This window comes from Pholcus phalangioides, unplaced genomic scaffold (genome assembly GCF_987345545.1).
Source record: "Pholcus phalangioides strain wild (caught in Gottingen) unplaced genomic scaffold, Ppha-v1.0 ptg000012l_1, whole genome shotgun sequence".
Taxonomy (NCBI): domain Eukaryota; kingdom Metazoa; phylum Arthropoda; class Arachnida; order Araneae; family Pholcidae; genus Pholcus; species Pholcus phalangioides.
In genome coordinates, this window is record NW_028301605.1 from 18,155,369 (window position 1) to 18,179,087 (window position 23,719).

General features: G+C 40.7%; 1 protein-coding gene across 1 annotated transcript in view; it reads left to right on the top strand.

Moving 5' to 3' along the window:
* The window catches only part of LOC149079818 (uncharacterized), a 75,593-nt gene that overhangs the window by 47,419 nt on the left and 4,455 nt on the right, over positions 1–23,719 (top strand). Inside the window, exons 2-4 of the mRNA XM_089240315.1 lie at positions 16,328–16,617; positions 21,454–21,714; positions 22,227–22,888. Coding sequence (XP_089096441.1) covers positions 16,328–16,617; positions 21,454–21,714; positions 22,227–22,888 — 1,213 coding nt within the window. The remainder of the gene's footprint in view (positions 1–16,327; positions 16,618–21,453; positions 21,715–22,226; positions 22,889–23,719) is intronic.

Genomic DNA, 23,719 nt, shown 5'->3' on the forward strand with positions numbered 1-23,719 from the left:
TTGAAAAGCTCCGTTATAAAAACGTAAATATTAAAAACGGTTCTGTTTTGGTTGGAAAAATATTCTGGTCATTGTTAGTGGCTGCATCTGTTGTAAACAATGTAAGAGAGATGCGTCCTGATGAACAAGTTAGGAGTATTAATATTGTACCATATTTAAATTTTTTTAATGCGGTACATTAATCGGAAACCAGTCACCAATATCAATCGAAGAACTATAACAGTTGTGCGTTTTATTTGATAGGTGGCAGCAGGGCATTTCAGTCCAATGATGTTTCATACATGCAACATACTGTACTGCAGTGTTTCCTCAATTTTTTTTGAGCCCGTGGCCTCCTTTGAACCATATTTTCTTCTCGTTGCCCCCCCCCCCCCTCGTTCTTATCCAGGGGGTCCCTACCCTCATTCAAGAGCGAAATTATTTCTAGTTATCGAATTGAGTTTAATCAAAACTAAATGCATAATGAATAAAAATTGTATGAATACGATCAATCTTCGGAACCTGGGGCCAGGCACGGATCCAGAAAAAATGGGTGATCATCCTTCCCAACAGCCGAATTATGTGGGAGAAATAGGTCTGTGCAAAACACTGGACGATTCATACACAACGAATCTACGTCATAATCGACCATCCCAACGCATCACCATCGGCCTAAGGCCTACCCATGAGTTCAGTGAGCTTCCTCCTTGTGAGGGTTTTATGCATGACCGTCTCAATATCACGAGCTTCCTTGGTCAAAGTGATGTTCTGGTGCTCCATACTTACCTGAAAGTAAGTTGTTACTTTCAGAACAACCAATAAGAATTGCATATAATACACTTGTTGGTAGAATTTTTAAAATTTTGTAAAAGATCTGTTTTCAAACTTTTGTAATGTAATCCTGGCCTAATAAAAGTAAGTGAACTAAGTTGTGCGCTAAGAACTTTGAATTTATGTGAACGACTGCGTGGGGAAACTCATTATTGACTTTTTAGAAAGTCTTGTCAAAAAGAAAATTTCATGATTTAAATATTTTTCTAGAATTTCTTCTAAAAGAAACCTTTGTTGGCCTACTTGATTTTATGCTCTCGAAAGAAGAGCCTAATCCTTTTGTGTCCCGAATATAGCCCATGCCCATGTGAATTTGGTTCCCTTGCCGTGCTCTCCGAGGGATATAAAGATAGGCCGAAATCGGCCCACGGGAAATTATTTTCCCACAGCGGCATCAATGATTTCGATGCTCAACGATCGTCCCGTCAAAAGCTTATGAAGCTCCGGGCCCCATTTTTATTCAAAAAAAAAAAAGTGTCATAAACTAGGTTCACCTATTTATATTGTATGTGTATTTTTTTTGGTCCCCTCTGTTGAACATCTGGCTTGTTTTCGGGGCGATATATTTTACAATGGGATCGTGTAGGTCCCAGATCCCTTCCTCGCACTTCTATAATTTTTTTTTATTGTAATGTTACAACAGGAGGCGATGCAACAGATGTTTCTAGAGGCATGCTATGATGCCTTCGTTGCCATGGTTACATGTGGTGGTAATGTAACCCTCTCCCGTCTTTGCTCGGTATCACAGAATATTTTAAAGGTGGCCTATCTAACGGTTGTTTGGGGTTTCTTATTGGTTTGTGATGTTCAAAATAGCCGACAATGGTCTTCAAGATATGGAATTCTGATCACGAAATAGAAAAGAATGTCGGACTCATTCCCATTTGTATGCCACGAGTTTACATTCTGTGGTTTAAAAAAGTGTTGGGTGTCTAAACAATGCATTCATTGTTGTTTTTTTACAATCCTCTCTCGTTATATTGTAGTATCTTCGACCGTGGAATGTATAATTTAAATATTTTTTAGTGGGAGTGGTTTTCCAAACTATTTATGGTGTGGCGAAATTCAAATACCAAAACTTCCATAAGGCCTTGATTACACTAGAAAAGTTCGATAAAAGATGTTTTACACAACTTGAAAAACAACCAATAAGCGTATAGGCTTCATTCGCTCGAATGTAATTGATACTCTTATTGGTCGCATTTTTCAAGTTCTATAAACGAGCTTTCGCAAAACTTTCATAGTGTAACCTCGGTTTTAGGTAACAGCGTTTTCATGTTTTTTTTTCTCCTAAATCACGTAATATTGAGGAATTTTAGATAAAATCACTAAGTTTAATTGAGAGAGATTCATTCTTTCCTAAAAGCTGTTTGAGAAACTCTGTTGACATGAAAGCTAGAAAACTGTTGATGGGGAATGCTAGAAACATTTTTGATGGTGAAAAATTGTTGGAGGAAACATTGTTGATGGTGCGAAATTGTTTGAGAAACATGTTGGCTGTGAAGTTGTTTAGAATCATTGTTGATGGTGAAATGGTTTGGGAAACCACTATTGACGGGAAATCTGTTAGAGGAACACGATTGATAAAGAAATTTGTTCCTGAAATATTGTTGGCCTTAAGGTTGTTTGAGAAGTATTGTTGATGGGAAATCTGGTTTTTTTTTATTGCTGTTTTGAAAGTTGTTTGATTCTGACATTATTGAAAAAAAGAAAGTTCTCTCTCCCTCTTTTTTTTTTTCAAACATTTTTGACCTTCAAGAAAGAATTATTTGCTGGCATCGAAGATGTGCAATTCTGATATTTCATATTCCACACAGTTGAGCTGGAATTGTTGCCCACGGGAAAGTTGCTTATGGAAAACTATTGATAGGAAAGTTGTTGTTTGAATCTAGAGATGTGAGGTGAGAATATTCTCGGAGAACAAGAATATTCTCCTGGATGTAAAAATTAGAGAACAATCGAGAATATTCATTTTTCTTTTAAATAATTTAATTTTTACTAATTTTGTTTATATTGTGAAATATAAATCATTTTTCATTGCCTGAAACATTTACAACAAAACAATTTTTGGTATAATCACCCCCAATAACAACTTAGTTCGAGAATATTCTCTCCAGGTCATGATGAGAGGTTTTAAAAGTTTGGTTATAAAGATTTTAGAAAACTTCAGATTAAAACCTTAAAAAATTATTTGAAAATTAGATAAATTTTCAGAAATAAGTTCACACACACACACGCACGCACACACGCACACACACAAGAAATTGAAACCAAAGTTTATTGATGACGGAAGCTATTCTTATATAATCACCTTCATTCTAAGATACAGAACTGTTGCTTTCTTCAATGCACATATACTTAAATTCTGTATCTCTCACATTTCTTTAAAAGTTGTGCAATTTAGCCCCGTTGTTTTAATTTTCTTGCTTTCAAACTTTAATATTGTGGTCTACAAACTTCAATATTCCCAACTTCTTGACGGGAAAAAAGACGGGGACAGAATATTCTCTCAAAGAACTACTATTATAAAATATAAATTACTAGAGAATATTCTTATCGAAAATAATAATTATTCTCAAGTTATTTATCGAGATTATTTATTATAATACATATTATTAAATATATTCTTGATAATACTCTCTGGAAAAATTTCGGTAACTGAAGAATATTCTCATCGAGGAGAATCTGGAAGGACTATTATTAATAACTTCAGAATAATTCTTATTATTTTTTATAAGAATATTCCCCAGTAATTTATGAATAGTCCTTCCAGAGAATATTCTCATCAAGAATATTTTCAAGTTATTTATAATAGTAGCCCTACCAGAAAATATTCTCCGAAAGAATATTCTCGAGAATTTTACATCTCTATTTGAATCATGTTGTTCACTTCATCTGAAAAGCAATGTTGACTTTGACATTGTTCGAGAAGCATTGCTGACACAAAAATTGCTTGAAAAAACATTTGTTGTTGTTGTTATGGTTGTTCGAAAAACGCGGATAATAGACATTGTTGAACTAAAAGTTGCTTGACAAAAATTTTATCAAAATTTTTGCTATACGTATACCTAAAAAAAAAATCTTCAAAAGCATGACCCTCCCCACATCCTGCAGCAGAGCCCCTTGGCTGGGATTTTTGATGCTCCCCCCACCCCCCCGAAAGCGAATTTATAGTGTGAAAATACAAAAAGTTACGAGAATCGTCACGGACCTCAGGCTAGAACCCTGTCAGCCCTACCCTTGGGGGGGGGGGGGAAGGTAGCATGTAGCATGTTCAAAAGCTACTTTCACCGGACCAGCTCAATCTTAAAAAACATCTTTAGAATCATTTTGTTGACATTTGTGAGCACATGACATTCGTTCAAGATGATTCGTGGCTTGAAAAGCAGCGATGAGCAAAAATCTTATGAACCATAGCTGAGAGTTAGAGGTTAAAAACCTCGCAATGTCAATGTTAATTATCCATAAATAATAGATTGGAGGGCTTCCATGTGATTCATACGCGGTTCGATGACTCCTTCTTCGAGAACATTAGAGCATTTCTGTTCTGCTCCTGATTATAACACTCAATTAGACACAACCAATTATCATTTCACTGGAAATAAATTGCAAAACTCTGTAGTAATTAATAATTAACACTGCTCATAATTTCTCTTGATGGCTAGCTCTTTGTATTCTTTGGAATAAATCTTTATTCTCTTTGGGACTGAAAACAGATGACCCGTTGACCTTCAACAAACTCATTCGACAGTGATGGGATGAAGGGTTGATACGGCAATAGTTGTCGGCATGTGTGATTCGGCGGTCATTTTTAGTTTCCAATACTTTCAGCCCGCGAGCTAGATATGCAGTATATATATATATATATAAGGAGTGATAACATCTGACCCGTATTTTACGGGACATTCCAGTATTTTGGATTGTCCCACCATTCTTATAATATGCCCCGTTACTTTTCCTTTATTTTTGACAAAAGGCTTACTCGAGTTTTTGAAATCAGGAATTTTAAGATTATTTTCATGAATTATAGATCAATTTATAGATCTCAATTATGCATTTTAACTAATTGTAATGTTTTTTATTGTAATAATTTCAATTAATGTATTTTAATTCATTGTAGTCACATAAATATGTTCATCTCACATATTTGTCAAACATACATATTTTTTTTTGGGGAGCTACATCTTTACCAATTGCGACTTGCAGTAGCCTTCTATTTCCTGCCATTGTACGATTTATCGGCAATTTTTAGCAATAGATGACAATTTTAATTGCCTTTGGCTATTTTTTTGGCTGTAAATGGCAACGTCACTTGCCTCTGACAATTATTTTTGCGATAATTGTTGATATCCCGTACGGATGCTGATTTCTCGTATATTTATGAAAAAAATATGGTCAGCCTAGGCATTCAACGTGTTGTGTATGTATTGATAACGAAAAACTTTTCGTGGTCCGGTTGTGAACCCATACTATATGTTATATTGAACGAGATTAGAGTCGCCCCCCTCAACACGCCCCAGATTCCCGTCTGTATAAGAGTGTCTTGTCTTCGCAGGGCCGTCTTAAGAGCATCATGTGGGCCCTTGGGAAAATTTTTCTTGAGTCTCTACCTGTCTAAAAAATTGACTTACTAACCAATTTACCTGCTTACATTCAAAATTTTTAACCAGATCTCATTTTCATGAGGCCTCCGGACCGATCCTCGGTAAATCCATGCCTTAGGCTAGCACTGCATCCTCCGTAAGCCAAGGACGTAGCGGGACTTGGGGGTCTGGTCCCCCCCCCCGAAATGTGAGAAAATGACCGAAAAAAGGGGAAAAGATAGCCAAATCTATTGTTCTATCACTGTGGTTCCTCCTCCCCCCCCCCCCGAACGAAATTTCTGGCTGCGGGCCTGCTATAAGCTCTCGAAAATTTTGTACCAGGTCCCATTTTCATGAATGCAAACTGATTGTGTAACAATTGTGCGTAATTACTATCACAAAATAAAATCTGAAGTATGCTAGGGTTTTCCATCATTTTGCACCTTCATAAATTCAAAAATGCAATGCAACAAGATGAGAAAGTGTCAATATTCCACTATACCAAATGGAGGGGGGGGGGGCGAAAACAGCCGACATTGGAGCACCCCGGAAAATCCGTAGGCTTTGGTCACACCCCTTGTTTGCCCATGTGAGGCAAAAGGCACTAACCGTATTCTCTAGGCATACTTGTAACTACCAAAATGAAGAGAAGAGTGGTTCTAGAAAAAATTGTCCCCCTGAGGTCCCAGGTCACCTCGGATCGTCGTCTTACTAATATAGTATATCACAGTGTTCCTTGATCTAGGGGCTATTTTGCCCCCTTGTGGCCCTGAGATATTCCGGGGGGGGGACCATGGGTCAAAATCAAGTTGAAAGGTGGCCATTACAGGTTGCTGTGAAAAAATATATGTATATTCAGATATAAAGAAATGATTTTAAGTGAAACATGTGGCGGGAAAAAGGCGTGACACTTTTCAGAATGAAGCAGAACTGCCCATTGAACCTGGGCAATCTTAACACATGGGACCACGCCTTAACAGCCCAGAGACCCTGAACAATTCTCATAATTTTTTTTTGTTCGTTCATGCTATAAATACCCTACATAGAGCCCACCAAAAGTCCCAACCTAGAGCCCCTGCTTCAGGATGTGCGGCCATACCTGGACCCTTTCGATCGCAGCTCGAAAGTGAATCGTGAGTCGAGAGGTTCCCCTGAGAATGAGATACGATGTTTTCGGGACATGTATACAATGTTTTTCGGGAATGAATATGTAAAACTCTTGTGTACGGTACTCCCAGCCAGTCCGCGGTAGCCCGGTCGATAAGATACTCGCCTAAAGTACCAAAGGATGTTTAGAGGTGTCGCGAGTTCGATACCCGGTTTGTCCTTGTCAGAAAACTTTCCTGACACAGGGGTACAAAAAAAAAACGGCGACTTGACCATAGCAGAAAATTGGACCGCAGGGAGTCCCCCATCGAGGGGTTAGCGTACCAACCTCTCGATGAGTATAAAAAACAAGCCTGCCGTTCGGAATCGGCAATAAATTGTAGGTGCCGGTCTAATTAGCCCTCGTGTGCAGAAAATGACCGTGGTGCGACAGAAATGATCAAACTCCCAGGCAGGTAGGGTAATTACTGATGCTGCTTAAATGGCTCTACGTAGAACCAGGGTCATCTTAGAGCATAGTCTCCCAAACTTTTTGTTCCATCGCTCCCTTCATCAGAAATTTTTTCCTCTCATCACCCCCAACTCAAGTAAACCCATAGGATCCTATGTTAAATCAGTAGGTTCTATCGCCCCCTTGAACCATTCCATCGCCCACCAGGGAGCGATATTGCCCACTTTGGGAAACACTGTCTTAGAGTATGAGCTCATCCAAGTAGGGCCCCGAGCTTGATGTATTATGGTGGGCCCGCATGATGAGATGTGGTACCATGATTTGTGAGCGTAAGTAAATACGCAAGCTGCTGCTTCAGGGCTGGATACGCCCTCCTCCCCAGAACATAATTTTACCCGAGGGCCCATGTTGAGACAGCACTGCATAGAATCCCCCACAAGCACCACAAGATCCCTCACTGAATCAGGGACCGACCTTACTGATAAAATTTCTGTTCTCTACCAATTTGTGCTCAAAAAAAGCAATTAAGTATAAGGAAGAGTCTCAGTCCTTGGTAGAGGAGAGCTGAATAAAACCGGGGGGAGGGGGGGGGGAAGCACGAGAAAAAAGAAATAAGGTTCGAAGGTGGCTGAGGAGACGAAAAAAAGGTTAAGAAACACTGCCATATCACGTGCAAGCATTACTATTATTAAGAATTATTCTGAAATTTATTCGCAACAAATAATCGCACGACTATATAATTCTGCCTTTTCCCACCAGGGGGATATATATATGATCATGTGAAAGTGCAAAGACATTTCTGGGAAAATGAATCGAAATGCTCCAGTGGGAAATTCCGAGTACGAGGAAATCCTACAGAAAAAAGCATTTTTTTTTTTCGTTTTTGCAATTGTGCGTCTTCACATACGCCACGGTAGCTGCTTTGTCAAGTGGCGTAACCGGGTCATAAATTATCGAAGGGCAAAAGAAAAAAAAAAGAGAAATGGTCACAATGGAGTAAGGAATGGTAATGTCGTGGGCAGAGGTGAGAGGTGTAAGCAGATGCCACCCTTTTTTCTTTTTGCCATGTTGTTGTTGCTTCTGTATGAAGTGTGTAGGAGTTGGTGTTTTATATTCGGCAAGAACGCGATGGCAACGTATTGTGCCATCACTGCCGGAGGAAAAATTTGCATAAGTCTCTCTTGGTTTTCATTTTTACGACTTTTGGAAAAGACTTGCGAAAATATATATTTTTTTGAAAAGCAATAATAATAAACACGCGCGATATGTCACAAACATGTATGTCATGTCACACAACAATGCGTGAAGCAGTATACTGACGTGCTCAGTATAAGTGCGGAATTTTCAAGCTCGGCTTGACGATGTGGAATGACGATGCATGAGTTGAGTCTATGAAATGGCATTGACCTAAACCGAGTCGTGGATCTGTTGCCATCGTAAAAAAAAACGGAAATTATGCTGTGATTTTTGCTTCCATGCCATCGCCATGATAGTGACTTGCGTAAAAGAACGGTCGTTATATGGAATCGTTAACCTTCACCTGTAAAAATAGATGTGCTGGGTCACACACACAAGCCTCTTCGTTTTGATACTTTTGATCTATTTCATTAATAGACTGATCCAGCGGTTGATAAATCCCATTCGCCAGGTCGATATGGCGACTTAAAAAATTCATATTGGCGCCTAAAATTTTCTATTTGTGTTTTAGGGCAGAAGAAACACGCTTAACTCCTAAAATAGTTGGTTGGTGCCAAGATTTTTTTCTCGATTTGTCAAGCCCTGGACTGATCATTAGCCCATTAACTGCCAAATCTTTTTTTTTTTGAAATTTTTGGGCCGGATAAATTATATATGTGCACAAAAAGTTGTAAACGTAAAGCACGTAAAATTCCAAAATCCCCAAATGAGGATCGTGGCAGCTAATGGGTTAAATAACGGATGTGGAGGGTGGCCTTGATATCGAAGGGGGCGGTTATATTATAATACCTAAGGATTTTTGGTGTCTATGTCGAGGAAGTAAAAATGAGAGATGGCCAGGGCCGTCATTTCAACTTTTCCCAGGAAGGGGGAGGGGAGCAAAGAACGTGTACTCAATGTATGCTTATATATATTTGTATACATATATGTATACCATTTCTAGTGTATTTTTTAAAGCAGGGGGGGGGGGGGCAAGCTCCCCCAACACCCCAAATGACGGGCCCGGAGATGGCCTATTTAATAAGACTAAAGCAGTGTTCCTCAACCTATTTCTACACAATTTCGCTGACCGGCATTAATGGAAGAAAAAATTTGCTAACCAGCGAGAGAAAAAAAAAATCATTGGAAGGAAAAAATTTCTTCTCTTTCTAACTTATTATATTTTATCATGCGAGAAACATCGTTGAACTGAGACTCTCCTGCTGCCACCTATCGAATAAAAACAAAACCATTCGTTATAATTCTCAAGTAAAATTGGTTGTTGGTTTTAACCTGGTGTGCACAGCATGAAAATGAATGGAATAAAGATTGGTACCACATATTTTTTTATTTTTATGATGCACACTGTTGGGAGTTTTCTGAGTCATAATAGTGGTTACTATGCTGCATTTATGTTGGAATTTTTGACACATAGCAAAAAAACAAAAAAAAAAACCTGTTACGCTAGGACCCTTGCTGCCACCTATGAAATAAAAACAAACTAACTGCTATAATTCTTCGAGTAAAACAGATCGTTGGTCTTAAACCGGTGTGTGGCATGGAAATAAATGGTTTTTTATTATCATGCTACATATTGGTGTAGATTATATGCTCCCTAATACCGGTTACTATGCTTTTGTACTTACCACAAAATAATTCTGCAGCAAACATAGAAATATATAGTAACCGGTATTTTGACGCATAAGATTCACATTTGCATACACGCAATAAAAATAAATAATATACAGATCATTTCCATGCTGCACACCGGTATTAATCAGCAGTCAATTTTACTTGGGGAATTTATAAAATAGTTTTGTTCATATTTAATAGATGGCAGCAGGGGGGGGGGGTTTCCCAGCCGAAAGTTCCTCTATTTCAAGCAAAGCTTAATGAGCATTTCTCTTCTATACAAGAATATCCGAAAGGGGAAAGCGAATAGAATTCGAGCTCGTCAATGTTTCAGGCAACACAACTTATCTTTCTGACATTAGCAATTGATTCATAATAGCATCATATCTGCATTTTTTCATTATCACATGCTTTAATTTAGTTGCAGGAAAATTTCTTCGAGAAAGTTCCTTTTCCGGCTCTGATGATAGTCTTCTGGAACAGCACTGGTGGTAATTATTTCAGTTGAAGGTTCCATCGTGTGTGTGCGTGCCTTCAGGTTGTAGGCCCCGTGTTATTGGGCGATAAGATCTTGTTTTCACTTCCTTTATTGTTTGTTTGTGCTTAAATGGACATGGGAATCGCCGAGAGATATAAGAGAGCGTTTGTTGTCTTGTTGGATCTTCAATTGGGTGGTCCCTCGTCGTCGATGTTGAGAGAATCGCTGGACCTTGACGACAACCACTGGCAGTGCTACTCTGACACTGCCAATAACTAGAGCGGAAACTACCCTTCGCTTATGTAATAATAATGGCCTTATCTGTTTGGCAAGATCGCCAACAAACAGAACAACTTGTTCTTGGGGTGATGTAATAGATTTCTCTGCGTGCGTGTGTGTGTGTGTGTTGGATTTCGAGGTAACATCAATCATTCTTCCTGGTGTTCTTTCATTCTGGTCGAAAGTACGAGGGTATACGCCTCGAACTAACTCTACAGCAGAGTCCTCTAGCGGCCATTCATTCGTCCCTTTCTTGTCCGGGTAATCACTCTCCCTTGCCCTGGCTGTCATTCATCCGTGGCTTCCTTGCCTATATAATCCCTTTCTCTTGCCCCTAGCGGTCATTTATCAGTAGCTTTTCTTTGCCGAGGTAAACCATCTTCCTATTCATGGCTCTCTTGGCCTGGTGGTCACTTACCCATGGCTCTCTTGCCCTGGTGGTCATTTATCCGTAGTTTCCTTGCTCTGGTGATAGTCTCCCTTACCCTACCGGTCATTTACCTGTGGCTTCCTTGTCTTAACGATCATATATGTACAGCTCCCTCTCTCCAGGGATAGTTTTCAGTTGCTCCTTTGCTTTTATGGTTCAGAAAATTCAGGGAGAGAGGTAGGCTAAGTGAGCTATAGCCCTGGGTAATAAATTCTCGGCCCCTGGACCGGAATTCGTTATGGGGTCTTTTCAAGAAAATGTATCGTGTAAACAAAATAAAATAATAATAAAATGAGATAAGACGTTAATAATATAAATGATAAAGTATAATAATAATCGCAAGCGCCTCAGGCTAGAGACTTGTTAGCCCTTCCCCTACGCGGGGCCCCCAGGCATTCCATTCTCTTATTTATATTTTGCCTATTACCTACGACTAAACGTATCCCAGGCAATGAGCTCACGATAGTTTCGTTTGCCTCCCAGGGCCATAAACACCGTAAGGCTTTTCCGCTTTGCAAATTCGCCCTTCACCTACATCCTTGGGCCTCTTGCTCCATTATTTATACTTCATCGCGGGTGAATAAAATTGTGATGAACGATTCAAAACAAGTGTCCAAACGGCTCGAAAAACCTCTCGCATAAATATCATTCGGGCCTGTCACAAGAGGCCCCCCGAATAGCTTAAAGCTCTTTATATCGATGATATACATGTATACAACATGAAGTATCATCATCGACCCCCGTAGGGACGGTCTCCGGTTTGATGTCGCCCATCAGCATTTTTTTTACGCTTCCATGAACTGTTTTTCTCTATATTTCAAGGCTTTGAGGGCCTCTTTTTTTTTTTTTTTGCCCCTATGAACTTATAATGTGTCGGTCGTGACTAGGAACCAGTTTAGAGCCTGTTCTTTACGGGGCCCTGAAAAAAAAAATAGAGAGGAATGTTTCCTCCCACATCTTGTCCCCTTCTCGGGGTCATTTTCGAAATTCCGTGGCCGCCTTTGAAATGTTATACCGTCCTAAATAACGTAAACCTGACCTGTCAAGATGCTAGGCTTGGATTACAGAGATAGGTGGCGCGCCTCTGAAGAAGCCTGAAGAGGAATTTACCCTGGCTCTCGAATAATCTCCTATGAGGATTATGAATGATGTGCTTGTTTAGTTAGGCTTCTTCAGTTTGTCGGATTGGATTTCTTCCCACTAAGGACCGTCTTAATGGTTGGGCATAATTTAGGGCGGGGGTCCTAGGTGCACAAGGGGCACCTTTAAATACCCGCGGCATCCTTGCTGTAGTGTTGATTTGCCCTTGTCCCGGCTCCTTTGCCCTTATTATGAAACCACCCGTGGCTCCATTGTCCTTCTCATGAAGTATTCGTGGTCCCTTTGACATTACAATGGAATGTAAGGTGCTTCCTTGGTGTTGAAATGAACATCACGTGGCTCCCTTGCCCTTATAATGAAAACCCGTGGCTCTTCCCATTTAGATGAAATATCCGTTGCCCTCCTCCCCCATTTTGATTAAATGCCCCTCCACACACATGCCCCTCCCGCCTTTTCTATTAAATATTCCTGGCTGCATTGCTCTAATAGGGGCGAAATAAACTTTTCCTTACAATGAAATGCACGCGGCTCTATTCCCTTGTATTGAAATATATGTGTGTCCCCTGCCTTGAATTGGGCCATCCATGGCTTTCTTGTCATTTGATGACGAATCCTTGGCTCATTTGCCCTTACAATGAAGTAAACGTGGTTCCCTCGCCCTCTTAATTAACACCCGTATCCCTAGTGTAAAATCATCCATGGCCCCTTCTCATTTTGATGAAATATCTGTGGCTCTTTCGTTCTTGGGATTATATACTCGAACAGAGCCACCTTAATGAATTTCCCTATAACTCGGGATGACACCCTAATGAACTCGGGACTCTTAATGGGGGGGGGGGGGGGTTCCTTTGTGCTCATGTTGTGTCATTAAACGTTTTTCATATGCATATAAATGAAAAATCTTCAATAATTTTGGGTGCTTTTTTCGATTCGGAGGGCTCGGGAATCATCCGGTGTCATAAGGGCAAGATGCCTCTGGTGATGAGGACATTAAATATTTGAAGGGGGAAAAAATAATTGTTATGATAATTCAGCATCGACATGAAGTTTAGGGTATTGAGCACCGCGATGAAGCTCTCAAGAGTGCTCGATGCTCGTGCCCGATTCCGAGGTAATGGTGGAACCCGCATTCTGTGAGCCAAAGTGAGCCAAAAAAGGACCTTTCTTCCATATTTTTCGACCTTTTCCCCGTTTTTATAGAAATTATATTCTTTCACCCATTCATTCTGAATTGTTTGGTTACGTTAATTAACATTTATATGAAATATCCCCGAGGATGTATCGATGTTGCCATCGGTTGACAGAAAGTTATAGCATGAAAAACTGTTGATACTGTATGTATAAGTTGTTTTCTAAATATATGTTGTAGTTACTGCCAACGCCCGAAATTGGCGTTTAAGTGCTCTAAAATTGTGCCACATGTCACTCAAGGGATCTCAAAATGTCACTCAAGGGATCTCCATGGATCGTTCAAGTGTTCTGGAACTGTGTCGCGGGTTACTTAAGTGATTTTTGAATGTGCCACGGGCCTACTTCAGTGATCTGAAAGTGTGCCACAGGCTACTTAAATGCTCTAGAATTGTGCCACGGGTCATTTAAGCGATCTGTAAAAATGTGCCGCTTAGTTAATTTTTACAAAATTGGGTTTGTGGAGGCAAGCCACATCAGATAACTTTCTGCAGGGCCACATTTGTTCCGCGGGTCAAGGGTTTACCATGTATGGCTTAAAGGGTGGGTCGCAATCAATTTATTAAAAGATAAGTTTTGAGTTCTTACCCTTCAAATAGCATTGAAATCGATTATAATAACATATAAAGGTATTTTCTTTAGAAATTTTAAAATTTTTTAAAATTAAAAAAATATTTTATTTTCGTTTAGGGTGGGGGGGGGGGAGGTGCACGAGCCCCTTATGCCCCCTCCCGCGTACGTTTCTGAACCCACCAATATGCGTTAGGAGGGGGGGGGTCAGAGTTTTGCTGACTTTTGCTGACGGGGGGGGGGGGGTCGAAAATGGTTAAAAATTTGCTGATATAATACTTGTACAGCCCCTAACTATACGAAGTATTCATAAAGATAACGCTGCCATCTACAGTTACTTTTTCAAAACACTTTAGTTTCCAAAAAATGCCGGTAGAGGACAGCACGATTACAGTTCTACCCAAAAAAAAGTTGAAGCGCGAATTTCAACAGCGATGTTTCCGCCAGAGAAAGCAGTCGAATTGAGACTTTTTTCCATGGGGACGTAATTGTTTTTGTTTTTCCCTCCAAACAACGGACAGACACAAATGGAACGTTTTACGAATTGCAGTCGGACCTCGATGTAACGAATTCATCGAATTTTTAACGAATTTTTTTTTCAACAATTTCCGGCGTGTCGAGTCTTTCATTGCAGGGCGTTCAAATTTGTTGAAGATTTTTCAATAGTTCTGCAATTTTTTCACACTCCTGAGAAATTACTTTTTCCCCCCATTATTGCTAAATTTTGAATAATCACGAATTTCCACTGTTTCTAGATTTTCAACAATTTCAAATTTTCATTACTTCTACATTTTGAATTAATTCTAAAATAATTTCTTCATTCATTTTGAAATTATTTGTTTCGTGTGTTATTCCGAGATAATTTGAATGTAACTCGAGAGTTCACCGGCATTACGAATCTAGAGCTCTATTCCCATTCAGAAATAATTAAAATTCAGTATCATTTATAATTTTAAAAACATTAAATAAATAATTTCTGATTCATTATAGGGAGTTATTGAAATTTCGGATCGCAAAAGTTGGAGGGTGACAATTATTGAAAATGCTCGATAATTCCAGGCGTCGAAGAATCTCGTGGTCTTCGGCATAAGGGGAAGCCGCTGTGGTGGTCGAATGGTTATAGTCACGGACACGCGATGCGAGGATCCTGGTTCGAACCCCACAGTGGTGGTCGGCTGAAGTTGGTTTTCTGTGGTTCCCAACTTCAAGGCGCAAATGCGAGCCGATCTCCCCGTTAAAAAGTCTCGCCACAGAGAGCAACAGTCCTACAACGATAAATCATAACACTTCACTCATAGTTAGAGAAAGTGGTGGCAGATGGCAGCACTACACATAACAAGCATTACAGAGAAACAAAAAACTTCTCGTCAGGTTTCACTACACGCACATTCCCGCATGTACCGATTCGTTGGGGGGGGGGGTGCATGTGTGGTGTAGCAGTAGTAGGTAGGGCCTCCAAAAAATGGCTCGGGGATCCATGATGTTCTTAAGTCAGCCACCTCGTTGGGCAATTTGCGCGTTGTATTTGTATAATCATTACTGCAGGCCCGACAGTTCTCATTTCTCGCGTAAAAATGGCATTTTGTCAGCTCAGGTGAAATGAAGGAGAGAAATTCATCAGTTTTTAAGTGAAACTGTATACCAGGGATCTTCCACACGCTGTCCGCGGGCCACATTGAATGCCCCGCCAGTCATTTTCAGGAAATATAAGTTGAAAAACGATTAATTCTAGAATAAATGAGAGAAATAATTTCAGAATCAATGAAAGAAATAGTTTTAGAGCAAATGAATGAAAAAACAATAATTTTAGAATAAATGAAAAAACAATAAGTTTAGAGTGAATGAAAGAAATAATTCCGTAACAAATTGATGAAAACTCAGAATTAATGAAAGAAATAATTTTAGAATTAATGGAACAAATAATTGTAGAATTGGTGAAAAAAATAACTATATCGATAAGAAAAATAATTTTGTAATTTCGGATGGAAATTATTTCACAATCAATAAAAGAGTATTTGCATTATTACTGAAAGAAATGAGTTTAAGAAGTATTGAGTAGGAATATAATTCCAGAATAAACGAAATAAATAATTACAGAATCGTTTAAAGTGATGTCGGATTAAAATTACTCTCAGAATTAATAAATTTAATTTAGAATAATTAATAAATAATTAATTAATTTAATTAATTAATTAATTCAGTAATTAATCAAAAACATTTTCATAATTAGTGAAAAAAAATTATTTCAGAATTAATCAAAACTAAAAATTAAGAAAATAAATAATTTGAGAGATGATAAAATTTGTGAATTATTTTTTTCCCTGTTTGAAACTCGGGGGTCCTCATTGGCCCCAACTATCAAGATGCCGCTAAATTACGTGAGTTTGTGGTCCGCGGGCTTCGTGGGAAGTTTCGATTGGCCCGCCGTGTCTGAAAGGTTGAAGACCCCTGCTTTACACTGTTTAATATTATATTTGCATTTTTACCGCTGTATTAATTTTCGCTTTTGTATGTCTTTGCAGCTATATCATCGGATCTGTGCACGGTATCGAAGCTGCTGCGCCAGAAGAAGCCGTACAAGACGGTCTACTCGCAACGGACTCAACTGTTCCTTCCGTCCAATCGCCCGCCGTGCATCGACGAGCTTTACAAGGAAGCCAGCGCTTCTCCAGTGTCCGTCATCTGCGCCGTCGATAAGTACCGTACAGATGGCCGCACGTCGTCGGAGCTGTTCATGGTCACTCCAGTGCTCGGCGGCGAAGACACCCGGAAGAAAAGGAGAAGAAAGATGCTGGACATCGAGACAAGAAAGGTAATTCCATCTTTTTGATTCGTAATCGGTTTTTAACCACTTCACGAACGAGCGTTTGGCAAAGAATTTGGATTATCTCTATTCAACGAATCGGCGATAAATATGGTAACCTTGCCCTAACCTAACCGTACGTTAGAAAAACGAAGGTGGGGGGGAGATATAAAACGAATTATTTTAATAGATAAGAGAGTTGTTTTTTAGAGTTCTCTTTCGGTGTATGTATATCGTAGAAAGACACAGTATATGCGTAGGAAAAAAAATCCTCCGTAGATATTAGGGTTACTATAAAGATTCGCAATGGTGAAGAGAGAGAGAGAGAGAGAGAGAGAGAGAGAGCAGCTATATTTTACTGGAGTTTGGACGTAATATTGCGCCTGTGATCGTCAAGAGGTTAATATCCCCACTCGCGTGGCGCAGTGCTCGTCTACCACCATGAAAGCTAATATCAGGTGTACAGGTTCTATCCTGGGGCTAGGATATAGGTAACGAGTGTTTTTCCTACCGAACCTGAGCTGACCACCGAGAGATGTGGTGTCCCCATTTCCGACCCAACTCGATTGGTAGTAAATTTCTGTATGGCGATATGGCAGGAGTTTGTGCACGGTAAAGCAGTAGCAGTCTTTTACCCCTAGGTTGCGGAATTGTCGGAAAAATGCTCCTCTCAAAACGGCAGTGTAAAAAAAAAAATCCCCCTTTTTTCAGTCGCCTTTTCTGAAAGGTAGATGGCATTCAAACTCATACGTTGCAAATATAGTGAGACCTGTCTAAGAAGGTAAGGACACGGTATTAGACCGAAACCTGTCTCCGACGGAATCAAAAATAGTCAAACCTTCATTGATTAAGGTTGTCCTTTGAAGCAAAAAGTTGAGATTTCATTGACTCAATCTTATTTAAAATTACATTTTAATACAAATTTTTATTGGAATTTAAATGAATGAAATCTCAACCTTTTGCTTCATTTCATGAATTGAACTGTTTCCTTTATTTTAATCAATATTTATTCAATTACATTGATGTCATGGTATTTTATCATGCGCGCAAGCTGTTTTTAATGCATTTTTTTTTGAAAATTTACAAGAAATTACGTATCAAAGATATGTAGAACTCTATACTAGCATAGGATTGCACATGCAATGAAGAACATGTGTAAAATATTTGGGATAAATCAATGGTTAAATAGTATTTTTATTGATGTTTCTATTAGATCATAGTTTTTCACCATGTTAAAAGGTATGGGACCCCTTAATGATTTAGGTGTGTGTGTGTGCACCTTTATGAAACGAAAACCTGTCTAAAATGGAATATTATTTGTCTCTTGACTCCGTTTCTTACAGGTTTGACTGTGTAAGTATGATCCCCAATTTAAAAAGTGCTCAACAGTCGTTCAAAAATTACCCCTCACCAGTTTTGAGAGAGAGTGAAAGATACCGTGTGTAAGGGTGCGTCCACAGTTAACCGCTTCTCGCTTTATCGCGGCTGAAAAAAATCGTGAAAACTCATCGGGGCGGCCATAGTGCGCCCGCCTACCTGCTTTTACCCGCTTTAACCGGAATGAATTATTACAGTGGAATTTCGGTTAACGAGCTTAATTCGTTCCGCGAGCGTGCTTGTTATACGAATCGCTCGTTATTCGAATCAAGCTCCCCCATAGGAAATAATGGAAACACGGATAATTCGTTTCACAATTATTCATTCCCATAAAAATGACTAATAAGAACGACATTTTATATATAATCAATTACACAATGCAATAATATATATATATAATACAATAAAATATATATATTGGACGAGCCAATGAATTTTCAGAGATATTGACCTTGGCCCGTGCGTAGCCTGGGCTAGAAATCAGTGAACTTCCCTCTTGCGGGGAGGGCGTCTCAACATCATGGGTCCTCAGGAAAAGTGCAGGGTCGTCTTAAGAGCCCCATCGGTTTTCTCTGCCCCCCCCCCCCCCCGGATACAGTAATTCTTCTAAGGCCCCGTACTTGGATAGAAATGCCTGTCTGGTATGCTATTCACGTATTGAGGCTCTCGAAAAATTTGACCAAATATCGTTAGCATGCGCACCCCTTTCAAACTTGAGGCCCCGGGCCGTGCCAGGGTGGGCTCACGGATTACGACGGCACTGACAAAGTGTTCTGGGGTCACCTGTACTTGGCTGGAGAGAAGTAATAGCTTACATATTGATTACATCCAGAAATTGTAGTACCAGATCTCATCATGTGCCCCCCCCCCTCCATGGATATGAGGATCCGGACCCTGCCCATATGTGCCCGCGGATTTAGATGGTCCTGGTTCCATGCTGTGCTGGATTCAGAAAGCATTAACATTTTCTCCCACCATATATAATTGAAATCTATCACCTCTTTCTCTGAGGGCCCCTCTTCAGCACTTACCATGGTTCCACTTCATCTGATTTTCACCTGTGAACCCCTCTCAGAATTCATACCCCTCAGAATATCCCAGAGACGCTAGAGGGCCATATGGTACCATGTTAAGAACCACTGTAATATAACGTTAACACAAATCATTGATCTGAAATATCTGCTGCCACCTACCGAATAAAACTAATATGATTTTTTAATGGAAATTGGTAAAAGTTTTTTGATTAGTGAAATATATTGAAAAAATAATATAATATTGCGTAATAAAATATTTTTATAAGCAATAATATTTATTAAGTTATCAAATTTGCTTCAAAATTTCAACGGTTGGTATTTTTTTGAAGTAAAATAACATTAGTAAACTTGCGAAATAGTACCGTCCATGGTTTTGTGAGGACATGGGTTACGCCTTCCTTGATCACAATTCCTCATTAAAGTGATAGACAAAGCGTATCAATAATAGTCTGTAATACGCTTTGGTGATAGACGACCGCATATGACAAAATTTATTGATATTGTATTACTGTACCCTAACATCAATCGATAATTTTTTTTTAGTAAATTTAATATTTGTATGTATATTATTACTTCCTAAAATATTATCAATATGATACAATATTTTTTTTATCACTTTATTACGCTATTCAGAAGCCGGTCAGCAACTTCAATCGGAAAATTGTAACAGTTTTATTCGATAGGTGACAGCAGAGAAGTTTCAGTGAAATGATTTTTCTTGGCATGTTATATACTGCAGTAGTTCGCAACCTGATGCCATGGGACACTCTGGAAAGGGGGGGGGGGCACTGGAGTGTTTGTGACCGTTAATTGTTAATGCTAATCGTTAACCAGTTATGACATAATGTAAGCGGAATCGTTAATTAATTAAGGATCATTAATGATCATACTGAATCCAAGAGTTTTTATGGCGACTAATTATTGTTATATTATTATACAAATCGTTAATTAGTTACGATATAATAAAAGCAATATCGTTAGTTAATCAAAATACCGTTGGATTTAGTTTTATCGTTAATTAGTTACGACAATAAACGCGCGAAATCGCTGATTTATCATCAATTAATTAATTAACTATAATTATCGAGGAAATTTGGGATAAAAAAACCAGCATTAAATGCGGGGAAAACGGGTTTTCCGCATTTAACGCTGTTCTTCCCCAAATTTTCCTTCGATTTTCGAATTTGGATATCTCTGTGAATATTGCGCTTGGAAACACGGAATTTTTTTTTATGGTTGGCCTCAGAAGAGACAGGGAAAGAACTTTCTAACTGGAAGGTAGAGAACATTAGGGGACCGTATAAAAACTTAGATTTTTTTTGATTTTTTTACACTGTATTTTCACTCTCAAAATTGGAGAAGGGTAATTTTTGAACGACGGACGGTTGAGGATTGATGGGATAAACGCCGTGTTAGTACTTACAGGACACCCTTTATATGTCTTACGCCATCTATATACGTCACTTTGAAAATTTCTTATTGAAAACGAAAAAATTCAAATCATCCTGTGATGATTTGAGCAAGCCCCTACGCTGATCGTCTGTGGTACGTGGTCCAGAACCTGACCTGGCCACGGTAGAGGGTTCACCCGAGCCACCGAGCCTGAAAGAGACGACGTGGTCCAGGACCTGGCCTGGCCAGGGTCGTCTTAAGAGTATCATGGGGGCCCCGGGCCAATTGATTTTTCTGAGGCCCTACCAAACAAATTCTCGAAAATTTCAACCAGATCTCATTTTTATGATGCCTCTCTTCGCTTGAGGCCCCCCCGGCCGTGCCCGGGTGGGCCCATGCCTTAAGACGGCACTGGTCATGGCAAGAGGGCTCACCGAGCCAACAAGCCTGGAAGAGAAGACGTGACGTGGTGCAGGATTTTGGCGCCTGGCCACAGAAAACAACATGGGCTCACTAGAGCCGCAAAGCCATGGACATTGATTTTGTATAATCAGAATTTTTTCATTGAAATTTTTTAAAATCTCTCTCTGTATCTCTCTCTCTCTCTACTTTTTTTAAAAATATATACGTGTTTTATATTCATATATTTTATATATATGCATAATAAAGCACCCGATACCACCCAGTTTCCTCATCCGGGGCTAAGGCTAAACTTGACAAAGGTCGATAGGGCCAGGGCGGTGCACGGTATGAAATGTCAAATATGAAATGATCATCTGTGGATGATGGGGAAGCATTCTAAAAGTTAATACCCATGACAGGGCCGTAACTAGAGGGGGGGGGGGGTAGCAAGATGGGGCAACTGACAAGATGGGGCCGGGTGGCAAAATTTATAGGACGGCAGTTTTAGGCGGGAACGAAGAGCACTGTTACAAAATAATCGAATTTTAAAGTTGTGGGGGCGGCAAAAATCCTACTTGCGGTCCTGCCCCATGAAGGGATTGGAAACCGGTTTCATTTTGGTCTTTGCATGTATTTCCAGCCGGCCAACTTCTCTCTTGCGCGCTCACAGCAAGACGACTCGAAGTCTGGCGGCGGTGAACTGACCGGAGACGACGAGCCAAAACCGTCCACCTCCTACGAGGATGGTAACGACAGCCGAATCACGACGCTGGACAGGTTGCCGTCTCCCGAAGAGCAGACCATGGCGATGTCGTTGGAGTATCCGTCCACGGTGGTGTCCGTCGACGTCAGTGGTTCCAGCTTCCTCAGGATGACATCGTGTCGAAGATCCTTAATTCATGTAAGTAATCCATCCCTGAAGCTGGGGCGACACTCATGTCCAGCTTGGTCCAATAATCTCATTCGCAAATATTTGCCTCCCTCCTGCTGCAACGAAGCATCCACGGCATAGGCTAGACAGGCTACACACTGGCCCAATATTGCTTGGCAAATATTTGCTTCCAGAACACTCTCTGTGTTGTGGCTGTTGGCGTTCTTCCATCAATGTGTGGGCCGACGGATCGGAAGATCGGGAGGGAAGGCGGCTCACATTTGGCTTAGGGCTGGAAAGTCCTGGTCGTTCCCTTTCAACCACTTTTCCAATATATCTTCCAGGCTCCAACATTTGACGATGGTTGTCAATGACGGAGCGGCCACACTACACGCCCATGACCAACTTTGGAACGTACTGGCCCAGGCTGGATACGAGTGTAGCTCCCGACTTCACTGAAATATCATAAGGCACGACACGTGCCATTAGATTTGTTTTGTAGGCTGATCAATGTTTAATCTTCGGGCGCATTTATTTTTCAGGCGGATTTCGTCATAAAGAGGAAGAAGAACAAAGGGAAGCAGAAAAGGCGCCACACGGTGTGCGAAGGCAACAACAAGGAACTCGAGACGGCCCTGCAGAACATCACCATGGTCAACTCGTCCTGCCAGACGGATGACCTGACGTCCGAAGCCCCACCGACCACGTTCTTCCGGCGCTCTTTCTACAGGCGGAGAGCCAAGTCGATGGAAGGCGTGCGCAGGGAGACGGTAGCCCTGGACGGACTCAACCTGGACCTGAGCAGTAAGAGGAGCGAATCCAGCAACCAGTCGTCCCAGGCCGACGGACTAAACGCCATGAGCTCGAAGAAAGGCAACGGCAGCCAGGCGTCCTCTTCCTCCAAGAAGCAGGGGAAGTTCTCGCTGATGACCAGGGCAGCCGCGAACCCGATCCTGAACAGCCTGTCGTCGGCTCTGTCAAGTGCCGCGGTCAGGTTGAGGCACCCGACGAGATCGAAGCAGGACGTCGACGGCAGGTCCTCCAGCGGTAACTGGAGCGCCAGCAGCAGCACGAGGGCCTCGGTCGATTCGGACCAGCACCACGCGGCCGTATTGGCGGCTGTGGACAGGAGCAGCAACTTGTCGAGGAGTTCCGCCGGGAAAGACTCCCTGTTGTCGGAAGCCACGCAGCACGAGTCCGTCAGGTTAGTTAAGTACGAGTTTACATGTAATTACCTAGACTAAACCACACATGCTCAACCTATGGCCCTTGGGCCAAACGTGGCACTAGGAGCCTGATGTGGCCCATAACCTCACACCTAATTTAGTAAAAAATTAATTAAATGGCACATTTCTCCATATCACTCAAGTGACCTGCTCTGTAGTTCCATATATCATTTAAATGGCCCGCGCAAATTCCCAGGTCATTTAAGTGTGCTGCGGCCTATTTACGTATCACTTGCGACACAGTTCCAGAGTACTTGGTGGTACCAGGTGCATTTTAGGATCACTTAAGTGATCAGCAACATATTTACAGATCCCTTGAGTGACCAGTGGCGCAGTTCCAGATGACTCAAGCGGGCCATGAAAAATTTCCAGATCACTTAAGTGATCTGCAGCACATTTACAGATCACTCGAGTGACCCACGCCATAGTTCCAGATGATTCAAGCGGATCACGGCAAATTTCCATTTAATTTAAGCCACCCGCGGCACATTTACAGATCATCCGCGGCACATTACAGATCACTTGAATAACCGGCGGCACATTTGCAGATCTCTTAAGCGACCCGCAGAATTTCCAGATCACTTGAATGATACGCGGCACACTGCAGGTCACTTAAATGACCCGCGGCACATTAACAAATCACATACGTAGCCCATGGCACATTTACGTACGACACAGTTCTAGAGTACTTGATGGCCCACGGTGCATTTTAGGATCAGTTTAGTGAGAAGCGGCTCATTTATAGATCATTTAAGTGACCCGCGATACGTTTTCAAACCAATGAAGTGTGGCTCACACTCTTGTAAAGG